This window comes from Garra rufa, chromosome 21, assembly GCF_049309525.1.
Source record: "Garra rufa chromosome 21, GarRuf1.0, whole genome shotgun sequence".
Taxonomy (NCBI): domain Eukaryota; kingdom Metazoa; phylum Chordata; class Actinopteri; order Cypriniformes; family Cyprinidae; genus Garra; species Garra rufa.
The window spans coordinates 32,438,956-32,464,403 of NC_133381.1; the positions used below are offsets into that span (position 1 = coordinate 32,438,956).

General features: G+C 38.0%; 1 protein-coding gene across 2 annotated transcripts in view; it reads right to left on the minus strand.

Moving 5' to 3' along the window:
- Positions 1–714: 714 nt before the first annotated feature.
- sptb (spectrin, beta, erythrocytic) overlaps positions 715–25,448 on the minus strand; it is a 31,753-nt gene continuing 7,019 nt past the window's right edge. For both annotated transcript variants that reach the window (XM_073826688.1, XM_073826687.1), the window contains exons 2-36: positions 20,112–20,263; positions 19,819–19,992; positions 17,693–17,799; positions 17,511–17,591; positions 16,975–17,090; positions 16,773–16,885; positions 16,495–16,682; positions 16,291–16,408; positions 14,806–14,964; positions 14,385–14,687; positions 14,131–14,281; positions 13,161–14,031; positions 12,922–13,059; positions 12,073–12,832; positions 11,693–11,895; positions 10,952–11,042; positions 10,711–10,857; positions 9,760–10,029; positions 9,387–9,611; positions 9,188–9,277; positions 8,767–9,051; positions 8,502–8,632; positions 8,156–8,360; positions 7,804–8,027; positions 7,552–7,702; positions 7,162–7,406; positions 6,933–7,071; positions 6,754–6,838; positions 6,471–6,667; positions 5,405–5,478; positions 5,258–5,321; positions 4,915–5,171; positions 2,834–3,007; positions 2,670–2,712; positions 715–2,571 (exon numbers count right to left, since the gene is read on the minus strand). In XM_073826688.1, the coding sequence (XP_073682789.1) occupies positions 2,380–2,571; positions 2,670–2,712; positions 2,834–3,007; positions 4,915–5,171; positions 5,258–5,321; positions 5,405–5,478; positions 6,471–6,667; positions 6,754–6,838; positions 6,933–7,071; positions 7,162–7,406; positions 7,552–7,702; positions 7,804–8,027; positions 8,156–8,360; positions 8,502–8,632; positions 8,767–9,051; positions 9,188–9,277; positions 9,387–9,611; positions 9,760–10,029; positions 10,711–10,857; positions 10,952–11,042; positions 11,693–11,895; positions 12,073–12,832; positions 12,922–13,059; positions 13,161–14,031; positions 14,131–14,281; positions 14,385–14,687; positions 14,806–14,964; positions 16,291–16,408; positions 16,495–16,682; positions 16,773–16,885; positions 16,975–17,090; positions 17,511–17,591; positions 17,693–17,799; positions 19,819–19,992; positions 20,112–20,263 (6,923 nt within the window). In that variant the 3' untranslated portion in view covers positions 715–2,379. The remainder of the gene's footprint in view (positions 2,572–2,669; positions 2,713–2,833; positions 3,008–4,914; positions 5,172–5,257; positions 5,322–5,404; positions 5,479–6,470; positions 6,668–6,753; positions 6,839–6,932; positions 7,072–7,161; positions 7,407–7,551; positions 7,703–7,803; positions 8,028–8,155; positions 8,361–8,501; positions 8,633–8,766; positions 9,052–9,187; positions 9,278–9,386; positions 9,612–9,759; positions 10,030–10,710; positions 10,858–10,951; positions 11,043–11,692; positions 11,896–12,072; positions 12,833–12,921; positions 13,060–13,160; positions 14,032–14,130; positions 14,282–14,384; positions 14,688–14,805; positions 14,965–16,290; positions 16,409–16,494; positions 16,683–16,772; positions 16,886–16,974; positions 17,091–17,510; positions 17,592–17,692; positions 17,800–19,818; positions 19,993–20,111; positions 20,264–25,448) is intronic.

A 25,448-nucleotide genomic window follows, 5' to 3' on the forward strand; every position in this document is an offset into this window, starting at 1 on the left:
CTTCAAACTCGTAGGCACCATAGAAGTCCACTATATGGAGAGAAATCCTGAAATGTTTTCCTCAAAAAACATAATTTCCTTACGACTGAAGAAATAACATTTTAGATGACAAGGGGGTGAGTACATTATCTGTAAATTTCTGTTATGAAAGTGAACTACTCCTTTAAGTAGCACGGGTATTTGTAGCAATAGCCAAAAATACATTGTATCAGTAAAAATTATCGATTTTTCTTTTATGCCAAAAATCATTAGGATATTAAGTAAAGATCATGTTCTATTAGGATATTTTGTAAATTCCCTACCATAAATTTATCAAAACTTGATTAGTATTTTTGATTAGTAATATGCATTAAGAACTTCATTGGGACAACTGTAAAGGCGATTTTCTCAATATTCTGATTTTTTTGCACCTTCAAATTCCAAATACATCAATGGAAAGCTTATCTATTTAGGTTTCAGATGATTTTGGTTTTGTGGTCCAAAGTCACATTACTCCATGAAATGTCATTAACTAAACATTATTTTTTTCTACATTCTCACACTTCTTACTCAGCAGTGTCTTCTACAGGACAAGAGCGGTATATTTTACATTAACTTTTAACATTTTACTGTCAAAATAATTCAACTTTACTTGATCAGACTGTTTAATACTCACTAAATAGGAACGTAAGTAAGGCTCAGACATAAAAACACACTAAAGTCCTTAAACAGACAACAAGGGGCAGTGGTTACTGCAAACAGAGTTTATTGATTTTCATACTCCTAAAATGAGTCATACCTTGCTTTCAACTTATTATATGTGATTTTGCATTGAACATACAGATATAAAAGGAGAAGAGAGAATGGAGGCATATTAGTTGAAAGGGAATTCATTTTAACATAGACTGCCGTGTTTAAAAACCAAAAACTGAAAGACTTGGAGGTCCAAGATCTAATGGCCAAAAAAAAAAACACCACCTTAATAAAGCACCATGCAGACCCTCGTAAATCATGCCACTGTAAACGTATTTATATCCAAAAACCTAACAGTGAGATGAAATTTAACTATTGTTAAAAATGTTTTTGCAATTAAAGAAAAAAAAATCTTGTTTTAGCTTGCCTTAATCTTGCAGATTAATACAATACTGAAAAAGCTAAGACTTTGAAAATAGGGCACTTAGATTCTAATCAGTAGATTAGACAATGTACTTTTTTACTGTTTTGATAAAACGTTTGAGAAATGTATGCAGCAGATAAAATATAAGTAAGCATAACGGATGTTTAAATTGCATGATCTAAATATGGGCGTTTTGTTATTGTTATTATTATTTGTTACAAGACAAATTTCCCCTTTACCATTATTTCTACATTCATATTATGTTTTCAAACATTCATTGACTACCAAGTTTAATTAATACTGCATTATCCAAGCTGTACACATCTCTTTCAAATTTGATCATTGTTATGACATGAGAGATACATTTTAGTGCATATAATGGTTTTGCTGTCCTTATGTTAGGGTATTTATAATGTGACTAATACTAGGGAACCTGAGTTTTGAGAGGGTAAAACTCTTATCTTAAAAATATAGCACCATATTAAATAAATATATCAGTTCATGCTTTGCAAAAGCATTCAACATAGTTGAGGTTTTGAAAAAAAAAAAGAATAAACATTTATCCCTCTCATCTTTGTCTTCTCTTTAGTACCACGGCTGTACTTTTTAATGCATTCGTGTATAATAGCATTAATATGTTCACATTTGAATATAATATTATTATAATATTAATATTCATATGTTTGTTGGAATAATGTAAAATACAACACCTAGGACAGTCTACTAGCACACTAAACACTGTGCGTATTGCATATAGTGCATGTTAACTCCATAGTACAGTGTTAAACACCTTCATCATCACACCTCCTGCTAGCTGTTGGCCATTTACAAAAAGAAACACCTCTTCAATGTCAAATTCTATAAGTTCCGATGCAAAGAGCACAGTATTACATTTGCAACCATTTTAAAGGAATAAGGCAGATTAACAAAACGATGCATGTTATTTATAGTCAAAATACATACTGAAGCATGCCTAAAGAAACTCAAGACAAAAAGAAATCCTTTTTCTTAGAAATATGTTGGGTTAAATTTGATCAGTTCCTGTGCTTTTATTTGTATACAGAGTGAATGTGGCATGTGACTCTAGTATAGGAAAAATACAACAAACAAAACATAAAAAAGCAATACGTGTGGACATTAGCAACACTTCATTAGCTTAGATACAGGCAGCAGTGTAATCTACATTTCATATAGCTAAATTCTTACAAATTAATATAAGGTACTTAAAAAAATGGGGTTATAAATCTGTTCCATTTCACCTGTGTCGCATTCTGTCCAGGAGTTTATTTCTTCTTAGCGAACAGACTAAACCTCTTCTCCTTCTCCTTCTCCTTCTTGGTTGATGGAACTTCTAGAGTAGAAGAAGAAGGTGGAGGTAGGCTTTGTGCCTTTACTCCTGATGGCCCTGCAACTGGTTCTTCTGTCACAGCTACTGCTGCCTGTTCTATAGCGTGAGTCCAGTTCTGAAGTTCCTCCTGTGGTCAAAAAGACCAAATATGCATCATTAATGGTATATTTCAAAGATTATATTAACTAATAAGCAAGTAATTAAAAGAAGCAGTCAATATCGTACCTCATCTTTACACTGGAACAGATATTCACTTCCATCTTCAAGTCTGAAAAATGGAACAAGGATAAAACAAGTAAGTCATATATATATAAAATATATATCTCACACCACTTCAATACATTTTAATTTTTAAACTTAATATCAAGATTGATGACCAAGACTCTTACCGGAGTTTGAACACATGCTTCTTTTTCTTATAGTTAATCAAGATCTCGCACAACGCATTGGTGAGGTTCAGAGGTTCCTCTCCATGGTAGGTGACACTGTGACTAAAGCTCTTGGCGTCCTTGTAAGCAGAGAGCTGCCCAGGTTTGAGCACACAGTAAATATTGTTCCAGGACCTGGGACAAGAAATGAGAAGGTAGACAGTTTTATTTTAAAGGAGTACTCCACTTCTAATAATTTGAAAACTGCTGATAATCATTTTCTCCGTATAGTGGACGGCAATGGTGCTTAACAGATTGAAGGTTAAAAATGCAGTTTCAGTGCAGCTTGAAAGGGCTTTTCAAGATCCCAGCCGAGGAATAAAGGTCTTATCTAGTGAAACGATCAGTTATCTTCTATAAAAAAAAATTTTTTTTTTAAAAATCACAATTTATATACTTTTTAACCTTAAATGCTCATCTTGTCTAGCTCTGCGATGCATATGCGTACTCTGTGCACTCTAGTTCAATACAGTTGGGTATGTCAAAACACCCATCTCATTTTCTCCTCAAACTTCAAAATCGTTCTACATTGCTGCAGAAGTACCGACCCAGTGTTTACAAAGTGACTGTGCAAAGAAGGTCAAACTGCCTTTACAACTAAAAGATAAAACAGCAGGGTAGGACGATTTTGAAGTTGGAAGGGAAAATGAGATGGGAGTTTTTCAACATACCCTAACTGTCTTGAGTGCAAAGCTTGCCAAGAGGAGCATTTGTGGTTAAAATGTGTGTAAATATTAGGGATGTTAACCGATGACCGTTTGACCGGTGGTTGACCGTATCAACGTTAACCGGTTGTCGGTAGTCGGTTAAAAAAAAAAGTGCCGGTGCGTCTTTTACGCATTCTGAAGGTGCCTGTTTTATCCATTGGTTTTATCATGTTGCAGTCTATTAGGCAACATTCCGCATAAGATGGGCTTAGATTTGGAAATACATTACATCTACATTTCAGTGGTAACCGATAAGGTGATGATGATCATCATCTTTCTTTATTATGGTTAGCACTACCGAAACTAAAGCGGCGTCTCTTCGGAGCTGTCATTTTCTTAAATGAGCCGTGGCAATGTTTCAAATGAGCTTCTAACCTAGACAAACGCCTTTATTTTCAAAGCGATCACCTTGTACCCAAACCATTTGAAACTAAGGAGCCATTTGTCCTACGATTACATACAACAAGCTCTTCGGCGCCGCGTTTGCAGGACTCATGTTTCGCGCTGTCGGGGATTTTAAAAAAGTGACGTGAGTGGCAGTGTGTGTGTGTGTGTGTGTGCGGGAGGCAGAGCGGCAGAGATAGGCCGCGATCACACCGAACGCGTTTTAGCAGTTGGAGGCGCCTCTTTTGAATGGTTTTCTGTTGGCAGTATGACAGTTTACTTAACAGCATAAAACAGTCTATGCATAAAACTAAGATTTTAGAGTGCTCACGCTATAATCCTTTGATTTGACTGACAGGACAGCTGTTTTGGTCGTTGCTTAGCAACATAAAAAAAACGCAGCACGCTCTTTTATTAAAAGTCACCAAAAAAAAGGCAGTGCTGTGCGCCTCGCGTTTTTAGAACTAAAAGACGCGTTCGGTGTGATCGCGGCCAGATGCGACAGACTTGCGAAATTGCAGGAGCGGCTCGAAATGGCTGTTATTTCAAATAGCGTACCATATTTTAAACTAATCGGTTAACCGGTTTCAACCGGCTAATGAGGCTCGGTGGTCGGTCAAGAATTTTTTTAGTTTTCGCCATCCCTAGTAAATATACATATTTTTAAGAAAATGCCAGATTGTTTAGCTGCATTGAAACAGCATTTTTAACCTTCAATCCATTGAGCACCATTGAAGTCCACTATATGGAGAAAAATCCTGGAATGTTAAATTCTTTGCGACTGAAGAAAGAGAGACATGAATATCTTGGATTACCAGGAAATTCTTATTTTGGAAGTGCAGTAATCCTTTAAGTTGGTAAAATGATCTAGCCCATGTCAAAAAGCCCAGTTGCTGTGATATTCTGGTCAATGGTTTGGTTGCTTCAATGTGTCTCAAGACATGAGCTAACCTGTTGGATGCCTTCTTATTAGGTCCCTCCATCTCATGTTTTCGGGACAGAGTTCCCTCAATCAAGATTGGTTGAGCTTGTGAAGATTCAGTGGGGAGCGTGGCAGCTTTTTCTGTCTCTTTGGTAACCTGGATGGATGTGGAAGGGTCCAGCTCCAGCGAGCCACTGTCCTGCGTCTCTGAGATCAAAGGCACAGTGGAGTCTCCTGCTGTGCCATCAACTCCCACGGAACTTGGTTCTATTACTCCTAAACCAGACTGAAAACCACACAAGAACAAAGTTTGGTTTACAGAGTTTCAAACAAGTATTTCAAGATTCTTACAAAAACATGCACTAAACTCACTAGAGATTGTTCTTCTGTGGTGTAGAGTTGTGAGGACTCTTCTGCAAACCCTGTGTCTTCTCTCCTAAGGGTCAGAGTTTGAATGTCAAATTTGAGTGTGGAATATGGAGTTAGAGAATTACGGCGTTACCCAGTTTCGATATATACCTGCTTTCTTTTTCTTCCTCTTGTCTGTACTGTTGCATCTCCTGTTGTTGTTTCCGAATGTCCAACAGCTCCAACTACAACAGATTATTAACAGTCAGTGAGTGGGGCCTCCCATTGCAAACAATTCACATAATTTGAGGTATCATTAAATGAGAAGTACACTTCCAGAAAGAAATTACCTGATAATTTACTCATCCCCATGTCATCCAAGATATTCATGTCTTTCTTTCTTCAGTCACAAAGAAATTACGTTTTTTGAGGAAAACATTCCAGGATTTTTCTCCATATAGTGGACTTCAGTAGTGGACAATAGTTTGAAGGTCCAAATTTCAGTTTCAATGCAGCTTCGAAGGGCTCCACACGATCCAAGCCGAGGAATAAGGGTCTTATCTAGCGAAACCATCTGTCAAAATATTTTTATACTTTTTAACCACAAATGCATGTCTTGCACTAGCTCTGTGATGCACATCTTCGCGTATTATGTAATGATGTTAGAAAGGTAATTTGCGGTTAGTTCTTCTTCTGTGTACTACTGTTCAAAAATGTTGGGTAGGGCAAAAAACTCTTTCTTCAAGTTTTCTTAAAAAATTTAACTTCAAAATAGTCTGGCATCGTTTTTTTTTTTTTTTTGTAATTTGCATGTTCGCTTTATAAACACTTAGTCGGTACTTCCACCTACATGACGTGTGACCTTTCCAACATCATTACATAATGTGCGAGGTTGGGCTGGTGCAAGATGAGCATTTGTGGTTAAAAAGTATAAACATTTTTATTGTTTTAAGAAAATGGCAGATCATTTCGCTAAACAAAACCCTTATTTCTTGGCTGGGATTATGTAGAGCTCTTCGGAGTTGCATTGAAACTGCAATTTGGACCTTCAACCCATTGGCCACCATAGAAGTCCACTATATGGAGAAAAATCGTGGAATGGTTTCCTCAAAAACCTTAATTTCTTTGCGACTAAAGAAAGAAACACATGAACATCTTGGATGACATGGGGGTATGTAAATGATCAGATAATTTTTAATCTGAAAGTGAACTTAATCAAAGTTTATAACACACATACTGTTGTAAGACGTTCCAGTGCTGAGAAGCGCTCTTCCCATGTAGCAGTGGATTTCTCGAAGGCTTCATGTCTCTTCAGCAGTTTTTCAACCTCATCCACCGTCTCACCCAGATCCCGACTGGCCACATATGGCTCCTGGGCAATCAGCCAGGCTTCTGCCACAGATGCATCCCGAGCAAACTGACATACCTCCAACACTAGTAGAAGATAAAATTATTATATCAGCTGTATATTGTATATTTGTTTTTTTTTTATGTGCATTTGTTGACATTTGTGGACTTACAAAGTCTAAGCCAATCCCATCTTTCATCCCATTTGAGCATCATGTCCTTCCTCTTCTCTACCAGTTGCATCAGCTTCTCCTTAATCTGTGAGGACAAGAAGTGTACATCAAAATGGAAACCTTTCCGGACACTTTGTTGTGACAAACAGCTACGCCTGCTATTGTCCATATCTGGTTACCTCTACAGAGTCTTTATGCTTGCGTTCCAGGAGGACCCGGCCCAGCTCCACACATTGATTAAACTTTGGCCCACGCGTCTCAATTTCAGCACGGATGCCTTGGTGATACTTCATCAGGAGCTCCACTGAAGAGACATCTCTTCATTGGGCAACAATAAACAAATTTCAGCACAAAAAGGAAAATGGACATCTCTACTGTGATGACTAATACAATGATACAATTTCATACCGTGGCTTTTCCTGTGTCTCTATCTGCTGAATGATGCTTTCCATCCAAGCCAGCAGGTCTCTCACCATGGTGAAGAAGCGGAATTTGTCTGCTGTATCCTCCAGCTGCTTCCTCCTGCCCGCACAAGCATCTAGCAGACTCTTCCAGGCCTCTACAACCTCTTTTTCAGTTGTTTGAATAGCAGTGGCCTGATCTCCTGCATACTGGGCGTACAGTCTAGTTGCGGTCTCCTGGAACTGTTTCACCTGTAAGGAAAGAAAGAAATATGAAATATGAAAAATCCCAAACGTTTTGAGATATAACTTTTCAGATTTTCTACACAAGCCACAGGGATTTCTAGAGATGAAAACATGAAGCTTCTCATAAGTTTATGTAATGTGTTTTCCTTGCCTGTTTGCCGAGGGAGCTGATGTCCCTTTCAAATGCAGCATGCATTCGGTGGAATGACTCTGCTTTGCTGAAGTCTTCTCCCAGATCTTCAGGAAGCTCAGTCTTCTTCTCCTCAATGTGAGCAACCAGCTCCTTCCCATCATAGAAATACCTGACCAAATTAACAGAATATTTTAGATAATGTTTTCCAGTCCAATTCTGTACCTCTTACAACACCTCACACAGGTTAGTCTATTTAGTTCTTCTACTTACTTAAGCAGGTCATAGGAGGATGTGAGGAGCTGGGCACGAGTGTCGATGAGCTCCAGCAAGTCTGCCCAACTCTCATTGACTCCATCCTTCCACTCTGCTAGGGTCGCTGCCTCACTGTGTCCTCCTTCGATCAGATCATCTATGATCCGGTTCACAGTGTCTACACGTTCTTGACCCACTGTCCCTGTCTCCCGTGCAAACTCTCTGAACTTATCTCGCAGAATCTAAAACATTGATGTAGTTAGAAAAATATTGATTGTAATTATATTAATCTAAAATGTAATTATAAGTGCACTGCACATGTCAAGACATGATTTTGCTTGAGATTGTTTGGGGGTAAGTTCCTATTTACCGTCACATGGTCAAGGTCTTGGCCCATCTCTTGGGAAGAGGCCACCACATCACGCTCTGCAATCCACTGCTCAAGGTCCTCCACTTCACGGCTAAGCAAGAAATGATGATATGTGTGGTCCAGCTTCTTTTTGCGATCCTCTGCCAGCTCCTTCAGTCCAGCATACTGCTTATCAACTTGTCCTTGTCTCCGGATGACGGCCTCACTTCAAATACAGACAAATAAAGATTAATCTTTGTTATGTGTTTTTAACATACATTGGGGTGCTTCAAGATTCAGTTCAGTATGGCAAACTCTTCTCAATATACAATATATTCTGTAAAGACATCCAGTTGATCCACTATACCCATCTGGGTGATCTTCAGCCAACATCTTTTGGGCATGGTCTGCCAGCTGCTGGATGGAGTGTGCATAGTCATCCACTGCCTGCTTCATAAGCAGGTGTCGCTTCAGCATGATCATAGCACTCTGTTCATCCTACAACCCAGAGAAATTAATTGTCAAAAAATTGATTGGATTTTTATTGCACACAAAATTTGGAGCCAGTACAGAGTTGACATAACTTTGGCATTTTGAAGATTTCTTAAGACAAGCAGCATAAAACGCTCTACCTTGGCCTTCTCATCAGCGATCATGTAGAGTTCTTGTTCCCCTATCCAGGCCTCGGCCTCATCTGCATCATTGTAATACTGCTGGGCCTCATTAGAGCCATAGAGCCGTGCTCTCCGTTTGGCCATCTCGTCCTGCAGTTTTGCCCACACCTCCTGAAGCTTCTTCATCTCCTCAGACATGTGTTCTTCTTCTGGACTGCCCTCAGCTGCTGCCACCATTCGCTGACCACGCTCTAACACTTCATCAATGCGAGGCTGGTGACCATCAATCTCCTTTTGAAGAGACTGTGGAGTATATGAAAGGGGTATATGAAACCATGCACAGCATAGATAGACTATGTTGTCAAGTCACGTTGTGCTCTACCACACTGGATAATTAGGAAAGATCTGTGGGGGTAAGTGGAAAAAATTAAAAACTCACTTGGTTCTTCTTGAGCAGAAGTTGGACAGTCTGAAGATTGTTTCCATGATCTTCTGACATTGCAATTGGTAACCTCTCGTTAACCCAGAGCTGAGAAGAACAAATCAAAACTTCTATGAAATAATTCTATGAAAGATTAACAAAAACTAATGATGCATTCTAAGAAGCTGTAATGTCAATATACTAGGCATGTACATACTATCTCATCTGCAAGATCTCTGAAGAACTGGTGCACTGCTTTAGCAGCCTCCAGCTTGCCTCTGCGTTGGGCGAGAGGTGTGAGGAGCTTCTGGAAGTTCCTCTGAAGTGTCTGCTGCTCAACTTCAAGCTCAGGTTGGTCCTCTCTAAGAGAAGCGTGCTGCTGTACGGCATCTTGAAGTTCTTCAAGCTCTCGTGCACGATCCCGAACTTGATTCTCTGTCAACTAGTGAAGAACAGGACATAATTAAGCAGTATTCTATAAATTACCACCAGATATGGAAAGACAAAACACATAGCTGGCTTCAAGTGAGGTACTGTAAGATTGTACCAGGCACAAAACAACAAAAAAAGTAACAAATTTATTGTCACACCTGATGTTTCTTCAGTAAGATGTTGGCACTGGTAAGATCCTTAACTTCTTCATCCACATCACCCTGGAGCTGCTGCTGCAATTCAGCCAACCATTTCTTCAAGTCAGCCAGGCTCTGATCAAACAGCTCAGAACGGTTTGCGTCAAAAAGCAGCCGAGCCTTCTCCTGTGTGGTGCTCTCCAACTTATCCCATAGTTCATGAAGCTTAGCAAGACGATCTGTGACAATGGGCTCAAACTCAGGCTTGGATTCTATCAATTCCTGTCCCTCCTAAAATGAGTATGGTTCGAAGTACATATTAATTTTTTAACACATTTATAATAGTGGTTATGGTACACAGCAGAGTAAAGTTCAACACAATTTTAAAAGGCTGACTGAAGACTTTAACAGACTCATTTAATCAAATTTAACAAATCATAAGAGCTCAAGGTAGGTCTGTCTTTAAAGAAATAGTTCACACAAAAATAAAAATTCTGTCATTAATTACCCACCCTCATGTCGTTCCAAACCCAAAAGACCTTCGTTTATCTTCAGAACACAAATTGAGATATTTTTGATCAAATTCGAGGGCTTTCTGATCCTGCATAGACAGCAATGTAACTAAAATGTTCCCAAGCCCAAAAACGTAGTAAGGACATTGGTAAAACAGTTCATGTGACATCAGTGGTGCAACCGTAATTTTACAAAGCTACAAGAATACTTTTTGTGCACAAAGAAAACAAAAATAATGACTTTATTGAACAATTCTTGTCATCCAAGTCACTGTCCTCATCGAGATTGAACCACTGATGTCACATGGATTATTTAACCAATGTCCTTTCTGAGTAATTATTGACAGTATTTTCATTTTTGGGTGAACTATCATTTTAAAAGTTATTGATGTTTTCCCTATGGAGATTGGATTTTTACTTCAGAAACCCAACTGCTATGCTTTCTTAAATTGCCATATACCTGATCAATATTATGAAGCCAATCCTTGTTGGATGCTAGTTCTGCCATGAAGGCCTGGTGTTTTTGCCACTTGCTATGGAGGTTACGAGCCTCATCATATGATGTATCCTGTGCAGTCAGCATTTTCTCATTTATCCAGAGTGTAAGCTAAAAAAGAGAAGTACATGTTTATTTTATGAGATAAAAGGTCGCAAAAAATTACAAAATTACATTCATATTAGAGTAGTAAAGCATTACTCACATCCTGGGTGTTTTGAAGGAAGTGCTGAAGTTCCCTGTTGTCTTTCAGTTTCCCTGAGACTTCCTTGGCTTTGTCTCGATTCTTGTTGTACCTGAAGACATATACGGATAAATACATGGTTTATTTACTGGTTGGTCTCTAGTGCAAAGTGGTGTGAGAACTTTATATGGTTAAATGTGAAGACTGGCAGACATTGAAATGGCTTTTCTTTACTCCTCCATTTTCTCACTGCAGAGAGAACACTTTAAAAAAGCAACATAAGCCAATGGATTAGGTATACTTTCACAAAGAGATCAATACCCATCAGGGCAGGCGCCCATCTTAAGGAGCTACAGACTGCCTGGGCTAATAGGGGAAATGCAGGCCACTCCTTTACAGTATAATGCTTCTCTCACTCACAGCTGGTTCAGCACAAAGAAAGCACAAAAACATGGGTGCATTAACATGAACTTATTTGATGTAATAAATCTTGTCGTGCTAATTTATATACTGGTCCAGGGATAAATAACAGGCAAAATCATTCAATTTTCCATTAACCTTTCCTATGTAGGGTTGTGTGGGATGCTGGAGGCTATTAAACTGAAAATCCTATCTTATATACTTTGAGGCATAGAATTTGGATTGAAAGGGCATGTTTTAGTAGATAGTTCATAAGTTAAGTCAAAGAGGAATGTTCTATGTAAATTATGTATGTCTGATTTTGGATGTACAATAGGTGAAATAATATATAAAAAAACAGACCTATCTTCAATAGAGCCCATCTTGTCTTTGACCCTTTCTGAGTAAAGGTTTCCACTGTCCACCAGCCTCTGACCAGTCTCCAGTGTGCCGAGTATTTTCTCCTCATTAGCATCCATGGTTGTAACAAAGTCCTCGTGTTTCTTCAGGGCCTTCTCCGCTCCATCCAGGGTGTCTGGCTTGTCTACGTGGGCTAGAGTGTATTCCTTTTAAAAAGCACAGGAAAAAAAAACAAAGCAAGAGACAGCAAATTAAAAGCGAGGAACAATATTATGGAACTGCTAATAAACGTTATTGTCAAAGTTTCCAAGCAAGGTTTGGGTTTCCCAAAATGACCATTTTCATTAATTGGTTCATCAGATGAAAACTGTATGTATGAATACCTGGTTATTTAAGATGGCCTCAGCCTGCTTGGCATCCCTCATGAACTGTTGGAAGCCAAGACCCTGATCTAGGAAGTTCTTGCGGCTGTCCCACATTTTGTGCAACTCGTCCCATCCCTTATCAAGACCACCCAACCTCTGCTCCAGCTGCTGGTACTGAGGATCATCTTCTTGGCCCTGAGTGACAGCTGCTCCTGTGTCCCTCACACGGTGGTAGTCTTCTTCATGGCCGTCCATATCAGACCTCAAGGCATCATGGAGGCTCAAGAACTGCTCAGCCTCTGGTAAACCATCAGGCACATCTTCAGATGCAACAGCCTTCTGTGTCTTGAACAGCCAGGCTTGAAAATCGTCCATGTCCTGTAAGAAGGTCTGCAGCTTGCTGACCTCTCCGAGAGAGTCTTCACGGTTCTTCAGGGTGCGTTTCAAGGTGTCCCATGCTGCATCCAACTCTTCCTGTCTGGCAAGTATATCAGAAGCATTTTCTGGGTGTTCCTTCACAAGCTCCTGGGCCTCATTGCGCAGGAAATCCAACTTATCTTGAATGGCAGCAAGGTCTCTTTCCATGCCAAAGAGCTTTCTCTGAATGGTAATGACTGCAGCCAGGTCATTTCCAAGGTCCTGTGTTGACTCAATGACCCGTGTCTTCTCTTTTATCCATGACTCTGTCTCATCACATTCAAGATCATAGTTATGGAGGCTGAGGGCTGAATCTACTTTATGTTTCTTATCCTCCACCATTGCTTTAAAAGCTTCCCATCTATGAGAAAAGGTAAAAAAGGAACATTACACATTATGAAGTATTTTTTAAATAGAACTGGATTTCGTATCCAGGATTGTAACTTTTACCTTCTATTGAGACGAGTTTGACAGTCTTTCACTTGTTTTGTTTGTGGATGTCTGCTGTCTTCAAGTTGTTTAGCTGCTTTATTGACATTATCAACCCGGGCCTGCATATTACCCATTTCCTGAGCAAGAATACTTAGTCTGCAAACAAATAGAACATTTTATGACAGTGGCATATAAAAATAGTTAGTTAAAACACACTTAAAGTACTGTCTCTAGATTTATAAAACTAATAGCCATACCTGTTTTGTACAATTTCCAGATCTTCCAAATTCTCCGGTGTCTCCAACCCAACCAGCCAGGTCTCCTTCTGGCTCATCCAGAGCTCACAAGCATCCGTCTCACTGAAGATAGTGTAAAGAGCCATGGTGTCATCCAGCTTCTTCTGCCTCAGGTCTGCAAGGGTCAAAAGCTCAATGTACATATCTCGGATATCGTTCAGACGCCCCTGGATGTCTGGTGTGTTTGTTAATTCCTCAGGAAGTGCATTGGCCTGTTTGGATAGAGCGTCAATGGTGGCTCCATTCTTAGCGGCCTCATCTCTTAAGTCACGATGTTTCTTGAGTAGTCGCTGAGTAGTGTACTCATCATGCCCAACGTCATCACTGCTCATCTGCCGCATAGCATCAACCAGCCAGGCTTTGAGGTCATCAGCATCACCCTGAAACTGGAAGAAGCGTTGGGTGTCTTGCAGATTCTGTTTTCGGAAGGCAGCCAACTCCTCCAGCTGTTGCCACTGATTTCGCACTTCATCCATGCGCTGCTGCACTTTGGGGGAACCCAAGTGCTTGGCCTGGATCATGCTCTCTCCCTCGTCCATTACCTGCTTCAAGTTGTCCCGTCTGGCATCAAGCTCATCCTCAAAGACGCTGTGTTTGCTCTGCAGTATCAGCACACTGGTCAGGTCCTTACCATAGTCAAGAGAGGAGAAGATGTGCTCCTTTTCCCGAATCCAGCTTTCCAACTCTGCAATTTCCCATAGAAAGTTCCAAAGTCGTCGCGACTGCTCAAGACGGGCCTTCCTCTGAGCTGCCAGAGCACACAACTCCTGGTAGCACAGGTCCAAGTGTTGTACCCGATCCCGAATCACTTGTGGGTCACATGGTTTATAACCTACACGATTAAGAGTAGAAAAGTAAGATAACAATGAACAGCGTGCTATAATTTCAACAAAAAAAAAAAGACTACAGAGATTGCATCAGCTGTACTCACTGTCACCATTGGCAAATTTAAGAGCAGCTGCATTGGCTGATCGTACTCTTTCTGCCTGCACTGCTATATCAGCTTCTAGCAACGAATGTTTTTGCAGCAAGTCTTCCACTTCCAATAAGTGTTTCCCAAAGTCTGGGGACAAGAGTCGGCTCTGAAGAACAAATGTCACATAAGAGATAGATTGAATGACATACATTTTTGCTTCAATTATGTATAATATTTAAGCACACTATTTAATCATTTGTCTCTCCTACCTTCATTTCATCCATCCAGCTGATGATGTAGAGCATCTCCTGGAAGATTCTCTGAAGGGTGAGGTTCTTGTCTAGACGACCTTTGCGAGCTTTTAGGAGCTCCTGCAGGTAGTCCCACAGCCTCAAGATATTGTCTTTTCTAGCATCGATGCGTTTAGCATCATGGTATCGTTCTGCTTCCAGTTCTTTAGACAGGGCCACCAGTGCCTGAACACGGTCTTCATATGCAGCAATATCTGTTTCTATGGCATCATGTTTCTTTTTAGCTGCCTCTACTGCTGGCATGTCATAGCCAAAGTTGTCCTTCAAAGTAGAAAGCATGTTCATTAATTTCAATGTTCAGGTGTTGGCAACCATAAAATGATGGGTATCTTAATAAATAAAGGCTCTCTGCATCTCTGGATTAAGGATAGTGAGTTACCTGTGTAACCAGTCTCTGATTTTCTTGAAGCCAGGTTTCTCTCATAGCTGCTTTCCTATCAAAGCGGCGAGCCATCTGCTCCAGCTTCTCCTGCCTAATGAGTTCATCTCTTAAGACCCGTTCACGGTCATGTTCTGCCTTCTCCAACCGCTCCCATGCCTGAAAACAAAAGGCAATTTACCCAAAGTTTTTGGGGTTAATAGGTGTCTGTTTAGTTCATAACAATGTTTCTCAATAAACTGATTGATATCATTGCTATAGCTTACTGTGCCTTCCATTCAAAGTCAAATATGGGATATTCCCACTTGATCTCACCAGATAACTACCATATTCTATTGTTCAATGTTTAGAAAATAAAAAAGCACAGATTGTTTTGCAGATATATAGTTGAAGTCAAAAGTTTACACACACCTTGCAGAATCTGCAAAATGTTAATTATTAGACCAAAATAAGAGGGATCATCCAAAATACATGTTATTTTTTATTTAGTATTGACCTTAACAAGATATTTCACATAAGGCTATCGGCACCAATGAGAAAATAATAGTTGAATTTATAAAAATGACCCCGTTCAAGTTTACATACCTGTGATTCTGAACACTGTGTTGTTACCTAAATGATCCACAGCTGTGTTTTCTTTTTTTTTATTAGTGATAGTTGTTCATAAGTCCTTTGTTTGTCCTGAACAGCCTGCTGTTGGGACTCATATGCAACTATTACAGAAAGTTCAAACGTTCACTGATGCTCCAGAAGGAAACAGGATGCTTTAAGAGCTGGGGGTAAAACATTTTGAATTTGAAGATTAGGGTAAATTTAACTTATTTTGTCTTTTGGGAAACAAGTAAGTATCTTCTGTAGCTTCTGAAGGGCAGTACTAAAAAATAAAGATATTTAAGCAAAATAAGAAAATGTTCTTTCTGTTCAAAAGTTTATTTATTTATTTTTTTTCATTTTTCCTTCTAGAGCATCAGTGAGCATTTGTACCTTCTGTAAAAGCTCCCTCAGTTGTCCTCAGTGTGAAAAGATGAATCTCAAAATCATGCAGTCTTTGTTGGAAAGGGTTTAAATACACAAAAATGCTTATAAAAACAAAGAAATTTGTGGGACCTGAAGGATTTTTCTGAAGAACAGCGGGCAGTTTAACTGTTCAGGACAAACAAGGGACTTCTGAACAACTAACACAAAAAACACAGCTGTGGATTATCAAGGTAACAACACAGTATTAGGAAAGAAGTATATGTAAACAGGGCCATTTTTATAAATTCAACTATTGTTTTCTCTTATGGACTATATGTAATGTGTTTTATGTAAAACATCTTATTCAGGTCAGATTCTGCAAGGTGTGTGTAAACTTTTGACTTAATTGTAGATTCTATTGTCATTGTCTTACTTCAAGTGGCATTATATTGCACCTTCCCTAATTGGAAGTTGGAAATGTATACTTCCTGAGTTTAAATCAATGCAGCATTAACCTTAGCATCTCACCTTGTTGATATCAGACACTAGTGCACCCTCTTTAGGTGTGTAGACTCTCTGATTGTTAGCCCTCATTCTGCTCTGGATGGTAAACAGCAGTACTTCCAAGTTGCCTTTCTCCTGGAACCTAAGTTGAAAAGTAATTTAAAGTTGTTGGTTTGCAGTAGGTTAACAAAAAATAGATATTTGTTCATAAATAGCCATAAATATTACTTAGGTGGTTTCTCCACGGTACGGTAAGAGTTGAAAGCCTGAAGTTGCTGTTGGACGCCTGTAAGGGAGTTAGCAAGCTTGCGGTTGTTCAGCACAAGGATAGTTTGCTCAATCCATGTTAGCAGGTCTGATGACAATGTCTCGTACTTCTCAATCATCTTTTCTGTTTCAATGGCCTGGTCTAGCACCTGGAGAATATAAGTATAGATCAATTCAAATGTCCTCTTGCATAAAACATATACAAATCGCATGGAAGTGGACTTGCTTAAATTTTGCACCTTGCCAACTCGCTTGCCCTCAACAGCCAGAGCTTTCATCTTGGAGAAGTAGTGGTAAAACGCAACAACATATGTGATTATGGACTTCTCATCTGGGTTCTCAGTGAACACATCTGCAAACAATACAATGCAAAGATGTTTTCTCTATAATGGGAGGATAATTATTATATGTTTGGCTTATTAGTCAGTAGGGGTTACTTGCCTTCTGGGTCTAAAAGCTTGGTGACACCAAGCTGCTTTTCAGCTACGTTAAAGGCCTGCTGAAGGTTGTGAGTGGGATTGGACCTCTGTAGATTGCCATAGTCCACAAGATCAGGCCTGAAATAAAGATGTTAATTGGTTTGTATCTATTTTTTTATTCATAAGATAGTATGAAGAGAAACAGGATGAGTTTCATTTCTCAGTGGTGGCTCAAGAGGTTAAATTTAGGAGTCAACTTTGATCTTGGAGGATACATTTTCATATATAAATCTCAGACTTTTGATTGCAAATCTCTACAGTTTGTAATTGAAAGTGATACATATGAGATTCTATGTAATCTAATCTAGATTCTTAGGGAAATCTAAGAAACATGAGATTTAAGCAAAAGTCTCTCCATTTAAGCTCAGTGGTGTCTAGAAGAGACAGTTAATATCCATATGAGCACATCTGCTCAATGCATGTCTCCTAACCACTAAACAAAGTCTCTACAAGCTATCCTTTGTCTTAATATTTTTATTTTGTCTTGAAATTTGTCACCTGTGTTTGTGAATTAGAGCATTGAAAGCCATGCCATCTTTCCAGCTTGTGGTGAAATTGGTGATGTTTACATGAGGGTACCTGCAGAGACAAAATAACATTAGACAAATCCATCTGCAACCACACATTTCTCCTAAAAAAAATTAGGATTTACTACTAAATTATGACAACTGTTGTCTTACCCTGCAGTCTTCATCTGGCACCAGAGGAGTAGCGCATCTTTGGCCGAGCGGGTCTCTTGCCGACCTGTCTGGTCAGCTTGTCCTGTCTCTACTATAATGTCTTGAATCTGTATGCACATTAGGAAAGAAACAACAAAAACTGAGTTAAATAATAATGTACATTTAAACTATCTTCATATCTAGAGTATTTCTGTCAACTAGACATGTGGTTGACATTTCATGTACTCTACATCTCACATTAATTAGAAGAGCTACTGTAATTTGCCCTTGGGCATCCATTCTTGGATATGCAGAGGCATTGTTACTTTATTTAGATCCTGACTTTTTATATCTCAATAGTTTGCACATCACTGTGGAAACCAGGCAGGATAAAGAGCAGTCAACAATTCCCATCCCAGTCTTTTTCCTTTCATTTTTGAGTGTCTGAATTATGTAGCAGACTACATTGTTTGAAGTAGCTGGGCTAAAAATATCCTGCTATCAAAATGAGAGATTTAAAAATAAATATAAGCTTTTCCAACCAGCCAAATAAATGTAAGCTTATCAGCCAAAGACACAATACAAAAACTCTGCTGTAGGTCTAGGTAATATCAGAAAGTTTGGATCTTTCTTTATGTTTTATAGTCTGAGAAATGTTTTGTTTTAAAAGGAACAGAATAGTCAGAAAAGATTTTTTTCCATTAAGGGGGAATTTTTTATATTTGTGATCACCTTATTGATTAAAAAAAACATATGTTGTCTTTAATGTCAAATACCTAAAAAAATTACCCAATTACTTTAATCAATATTTTAAACTGTTGTCAATAACAATACACTAAATTATGCATGTAAAAAGACTACTGCTCTTTATATTGTAATAATGATTATTAATAGCGATACAGAAAACCATTTTAAACATTTTTGGGCTTTTTTGAGCATGTCACATTCTGGCTTCATAGACAAACATGTCAGTCCATGACATTAGCCAAGTCTAGCACAAGTTATGCAAATAAATCCAGTTATAATCACTGAAGCTATGAAATGGCACCTATTGTATCTGTTAGCGTTTTTTTCTTCCGCCTTTGAGTCTATGGCAGCCCACCACTTACGGGAAAGTTAGAAGAAAGCTCTGTAGCACCACCAAGGTATGCTTTTAACTTTTGAATTGAAAAATCTAGAACGATTTTTTTTTTTAATCCTTGGGTCATGTCAAGGCGAATTAAGTCCAAAATTCAAAAATTGTTTTTTTTTTTCTATTTTTACTTTTTCGAACTCGTCCTAAACAGTTTGTCTGTTTTTTTACCAAAGACCATGCTGGCAGAAGTTATGGAATTCAAGTTGTTAAATAATGCAACAATGAATTCTATGAAAAGCACGCAAAAATTAATGTGAGGCTATATCTCTGCAACAGTTAGGCGTATTGAGACTAAACTTGGTGTGTGTTATGAAAAGCATGACCTGAGGCAACCTGCAATGTTTTAGCGCAGTGCCACCTAGTGGTCAGGAGATATGAAAAATGGCTTTTTTTGCTTATTTGGCTCAATTGTTTCGCCAAAAATCACAAAACTGGTCTCTTTAGATTCTGTGGAGTATGCCAAGTCGAACAATACCCAATTTTCCCATGTCAGACATTTTGGGCATCAGCCATTTTGAATTTTTCTATATTTTACGAACACATCAACAAATTATTACGAAACTTCGAACGTGTCTTCGGCAACATGACCTGGCAGCGACATCTTGTGGTCAAAAGTTATAAACAATTTTTAAAAAATCCTAATAACTTTTGTTTAGATTAGCCTGTTGTAATGAAACTGGTCTTGATATATTCCTTGGGTCATGCCAAAAACATCGATACCAATTATTCCATAAACGGATGAACTTCTTGTCTGCTGCACAAAATATAGAGTAGGCTAAAAGCAGGGTGAGCCAATCTATGTAATTCCGCAAATTGACACTTTTCATTCATTTTCACCTTTCATTTTATTCGCAACAGTTGTAATACATTCTTTAATTGTGCAGTGCCCCTTTGTCTTGGATTTATGGGCCATTTTTGTTCATCTTGGTGGTGTTTTTCCCACAAGCCTTCATTATTTTGGACCCTGAATAGAGTGGTTAAAAAAGTTGTGTTATCAGAATAACAGGCTGACCTGGAAGCGTAGAATGATGGTCCAGATAAGGCCTAGGATGAGTCGGTGGTTCCCATCTACGATATCATGTGATCCCATGTTTTCTAAGTGCACCCTCTGTTCCTTTAGAAACTGTAGAGCTTTGTCCACATTCTCCAGACAGTGGATGCGCATTCGGCCCTTGGTTGGCTTGGGCTGAGTAATGGAAAGATTGAAAGGTATCACTGCAATGACTTTAGTAAATGACAATTAATTCTTGAATCTTGTTCCATGATGTGGACAAATCGAGGTTTGACACAACATGTTACACTCACCAGTCTCTCCCCTGACAGAACCTCCAGTAGTTTGATGAGCATTCTCCCATCCCGAAGGTCTAGATAGAGATCTGAGATTCGGCAGCTGACTCTGGCCAATATTGAATTCACCCATTTTGTGAAGGTCTTCTTCTGGACAGCCTCTCGCTCATCTAGTTTTGACAGCAACGAAACACATTTAGCTGAATCTCAGAAATATATCAGAATCAAAATAATAAAATAAGAAATAATGTTTTGCATAAATAAAAAGGCCTGTTTGTAGGATCAATGCATTTTTTTGCACGGTAACCATTTAATAACAATTAAGCATTTCCATTTTAAAAATTCTAATTAAATTCAGTAAAATAAATACTGTCATGAATTGTGCAATTCATAATGTTCAAATGTTTAATAAATTAAACTGTTAATGTTTTTATTCGTCATTGTGCTCAACTGTACTGAAAAGAATATCACAATGCATTAAATCTTAATGGCCATAAAAAGAAATTTATTCAGACACCTTCAACATTTCTTACATTATCACAGTTTATTTGCTATAGATTTTGAAAATGGTAATAAAATATGACAAGAACTAGAGTTAAACTGTGTCAGAACAAATTCATTTTGTTAATCACAAATTAATTACAGTCAACCCATAATTCATTCAAACGCCTTAAAAAATTCCCACATTATCAGTTTATTTGCTATAGTTTAAAAAATGGTAATAAAATATGACAAGAACTCAAAACTTAAAGGGATGGTTCGGAGTAGATTTGACTTCATTGCTATGCACTCCGAAGCCCATGTAAATACCCCATCCGAAGTTTTTTTTACCTTAGTCAAACATTGAGGGAGATATCAGAGGTTTTTTCTTTCGAATGGCTTGCTACAGCCGTACATGGAACATCTGATGAATCTCGTAAATTGCACCACTAAATGTGCACGTAATCTTACCAAACTTCTACAGTAGTGTAAATAGGGTATGTACTCACAAAACGCTGACATGCATACAGACGTAGTAGGTGGACTTTTACGTGCTTTTCTCAAACCAGGGAAGTGACGTCGACGTGTCGCCATTTGTAGTTTTTGAGACTAGTAGGGATCGGGTAACAGTTGTTTTTAATACACTCATGGTGGACTTACAAATTTTCCAATGCAGCGTTTTGTGAGTACATACCTTATTTACACTACTGTAGAAGTTTGGTAAGATTACGTGCACGTTTAGTGGTACAATTTACGAGATTCATCACATGTGCCATGTACGGCTGTAGCAAGCCATTCGAAAAACTCTGATATCTCCCTCAATGTTTGACTAAGGTAAAAAAAACTTTGGATGGGGTATTTACATGGGCTTCGGAGTGCATAGCAATGAAGTCAAATCTACTCCGAACCATCCCTTTAAACTGTGTCAGAACAAATTAATCTTGATAATGTCAGATAACTTTGAAAGGTATGTAACAAAACTTGGTCAGGTCAAAGTGTCAAATCTAATTTTTGGTCCTAAATTTTTATGGTAGTCCACTGTATGAAGAATTTTTGGGTATTATATGTCACAGTTTACTTTATCACTTACATAAATTAACTATAGTGTCCTGCACCCACTAGTAAAAAAAAAAAAAATATATATATATATATATATATATATCTGGTGCCTGAATAATTTTTGGTTTGACTGTATCTCACACTCAAACCTTCAAAAAGCCCTTTTTGAAGATCCAAAAAGAGCCTACATTGTCACAAACAGTGATTATAGTATGTAATCTATGTATATATGGCCATGTGTTTTTCCTGAGCAAGTCTTCTGCAGCGCCATGTTTATTTAAGTTTCTACCACAAAAAGAACAAAATAGTGCATTCTTAATGATGTGTTTTATAAATGATTCAGATCCTATGGCTGCAGGAAACTAGAAAGATGGAGGGATGGAAATGACAAAAAGAGAGCGGTAAAAAACAGTGAGTGAGAGAGGAAAGAAAAAAAGATGTTATAAAACACTAGAATGTGAACTGGGTGGAGAACTGATGCATGCGTTTAAGCCTTTCTAGAAACATTCCAATTTATGCTTAACCTACAACTAAACCATCTCAGACTTCACCCTCTCGTCTCAGCCTTGAATCAGACTCAACCTTCTCAAGTCTTGGTCTAAGCTTGGACAAGAATGAAGTGGACTACGCTGTTAAATTACTCTGAAGTTTTGCCATATTCTCTGAATGGAAAAACTACAGTTTGAAAGCATGCCTCCTCCATCTGGATCACAAAGCAATGAAAAAATAATGAACATTCAAATGCGTAATGCATGACGCCTGAACTATTTTTGAGCACAATCCTTCAGAGGTGTTGAGATTAATACGTTTTAAATCAAATGTTAGTACAGACATGAATATTTTTGTAAAGCTTAAAAATTGCTTGATTAGAACAATGTTTGGCCAAAAGCATTCTTCAGCAGTAGAGACAAAAAATCTCTAATTTGCCATAAATATTTAAATTTGAAATGCAGAAATCTTGTCATGTCATTAATGTTAATGTTTCCATGCACTTTTACCCCTAAGCCATTAACCTTTCCATTCATTTAGTTCAATTTAATTGAAAGAGTGGCAGTAAAACAACTGTTTCTTTATGTTGGCACACTGCTAAAAAAAACTTCTCTTCATGATTTTCCGGTAACCTCAAACATGTATTTTACGAGTTAACATCTAAATAAAATAGTTTCATTCAAGTAAAAAATATAATTTTAAATGATTGAATCAATTTAACTGTACAATATAATGTTTTTCAGGCATTTTCCTGAGCCGTAAATATCATTTGTGACTATCCTGAGTTATAGATTTTTTGTTTGTGTGTCCAGATGGTAGGTATAACGTCTACCAGCCAGGGCTAGGGGGCCATGCTAACCAGGAAAACCCTGACTTTATTGGGTTACAACAAAAAAATAAAAAATAATAATGTAAAGGTCAGGTCAGGTAGGAGAAGCTCTATAAAGTAACAACTGCACCGTTTCGCATTTTAAAGTGCAATTTACTATGTTCCTGCCAGAGTTAGGAAAGCTCCAGATGTGCTAAAGCATAATAAGAGAGCTAAGCTTGGCAACACTACATATTTCATGATCAAACTACTGCCAAATGATTCCTCTTCCTGTTCACACTTTGTACAGCAGGACTGCAGTCTAACCCCTGCTAAATGATTCTCTCTCTCTCCATTAGAACAGCAGTGAGTCTAAACAGAGTTTGTTTCACCAGGGTCCTGCTGATCTCTGATATTCTCTCCAGCTCACATGAAAGGTCTGTGAAATATTCATATTGATGGATTTTCCCTGTACACAACACGCCAGTGTTTTTTTTTTTTTCTACAGTCAGCCTTCAATGGAAGTGACCTGCAGTCTCACTAAGTTCTCATACCTGAGTCATTGTTTGAAGGGCTCTGGATCTAAAAGATTAGGCCCTTACCAACAGAGAGCTTTGTGATGGGAGGACACATAGTGAGTTCAATGTTATTGGTGCTTTCCCATGTAAAACCTGCAGCCATGATGGAGGCAGTCATCTCTAGATATTCTTGTCCTTAGACATGGCTTGAATCCCTCCTTCAATGTAAATCAGATTTTTTTTACCTATTTTACCATCCATCAGTAAAAACTCAGTTTTAGGTAGCACTCATGTCTTAGGCATTTGCAGCTAAAATTCTCATAATTGCAAATTTATAGTCACCAACTGTGACTATATTTCACAATTGTGAAGTGTGACTTCATATCTCACAGTGTTACTATATTTCCTATTTTCAACTTTATCTCACAATTACTTGTGTACTTGGGTTTCTTTTAGTGCTGTCAAAATTAGCATAAAAAATATTTTAAATTGTGTTCTGAAGATGAACAAAAGTCTTACGGGTTTGGAACAACATGAGGGAATTTCCAGAATTGTCATTTTTACGTGAACTAACCCTTTAATCAAAGAATAAAACAAAAAAAGGAAATCAATCATTTTTGTAGCCTTAAAGATTAATCTATTTTTAATTTAGTATTTAGTGTTATTTATTCAATATCTGTATATTTCCTACTTGCTGAATGGAACAGGTAAACAATGGGTTTATTAGAAGATTGTTTTAAGTTCACTTAAATTACAACATGATATTTTTTAAAAGTCTAATAAATGTAAAAAATGATAGCTCTCAGTTACAGTCAACATTTGAAGTGGTTCCTTCATTAAAGTTGTCCTAAGACAAGAAAAGGTATTGTTTTTGAACGTTGTTCTGAAGTCGGCTTCAGTCATAAACAAGATATTTAACAAATATGAAAAATAGACTGTCTTTATGTTGTTTCTGCATTGAAGGAGTAGTTCACTTCCACAACAAAAATGTACAAATAATATACACACCCACTTGTCATGATGTCTTTCTTTATTCAGTCGTAAAGAAATGATGTTTTTTGAGGAAAACATTTCAGGATTTCTCTCCATATAGTGGACTTCAATGTGCCCTGAGTTTGAACTTTCAAAATGCAGTTTAAATGCAGCTTCAAAGGGCTCTAAACAATCCCAGCCGAGGTAGAAGGGTTTTATCTAGCGAACAATCAGCTATTTTCTAAAAAAATAAATAAATAAATAAAAAAATAAAAATAAAAAAATATATAATTTTTTCCCTCAAACGCTCATCTTGTCAAGCTCTGTGTGAACTCTGTGTATTCCAGTTTATCTCCTTCAACTTCAAAATCGTCCTACATCGCTGTTTTACCTTTTTTTGTAAAGGGCATTTGACATTCTTTGCGTGTTCACTTTGTAAACAATGGGTCGGTACTTCTGCAGCGATGTAGGGCGATTTTGAAGTTGGAGGAGAAAATGAGATGGGATTTTTTCGACCTACCTTAACTGTCATGAACCGGAATACACAGAGATCACACAGAGCTAAATGAGCATTTGAGGTTAAAAGGTATATAAATTGTTTGTTTGTTTGTTTGTTTGTTTTTTTTTTTTAAATCCTTTAATTTGAAGTTTAAATTAAATTGCAGTATAAACATATATTTAAAAACTTAAAGGGGTCATCGGATGCCCATTTTCCACAAGTTGATATGATTATTTAGGGTCTTAATGAGAAGTCTATAACATACTTTGGTTAAAATTTCTCAATGGTAGTACAAAAAACACACTTTTTACCTCAAAATCAGCCCTTTTTAGAGCGAGCTATTCTGTTGCATGTTTCTTTAAATGCTAATGAGCTCTGCACGCCCCGCCCCTCTCTGCCAAGGGATCAAGAGCCGCAATAGCCGCTTTTCCACTGTCGGGCCAGTGCGAGCCAGTGCTGAGAGCGTGCCGGGCGGGGCTAATGGCCTCGAGTCGCAAGCACCAAGGCCAAAAGTAAGCTGCGTTTCCACT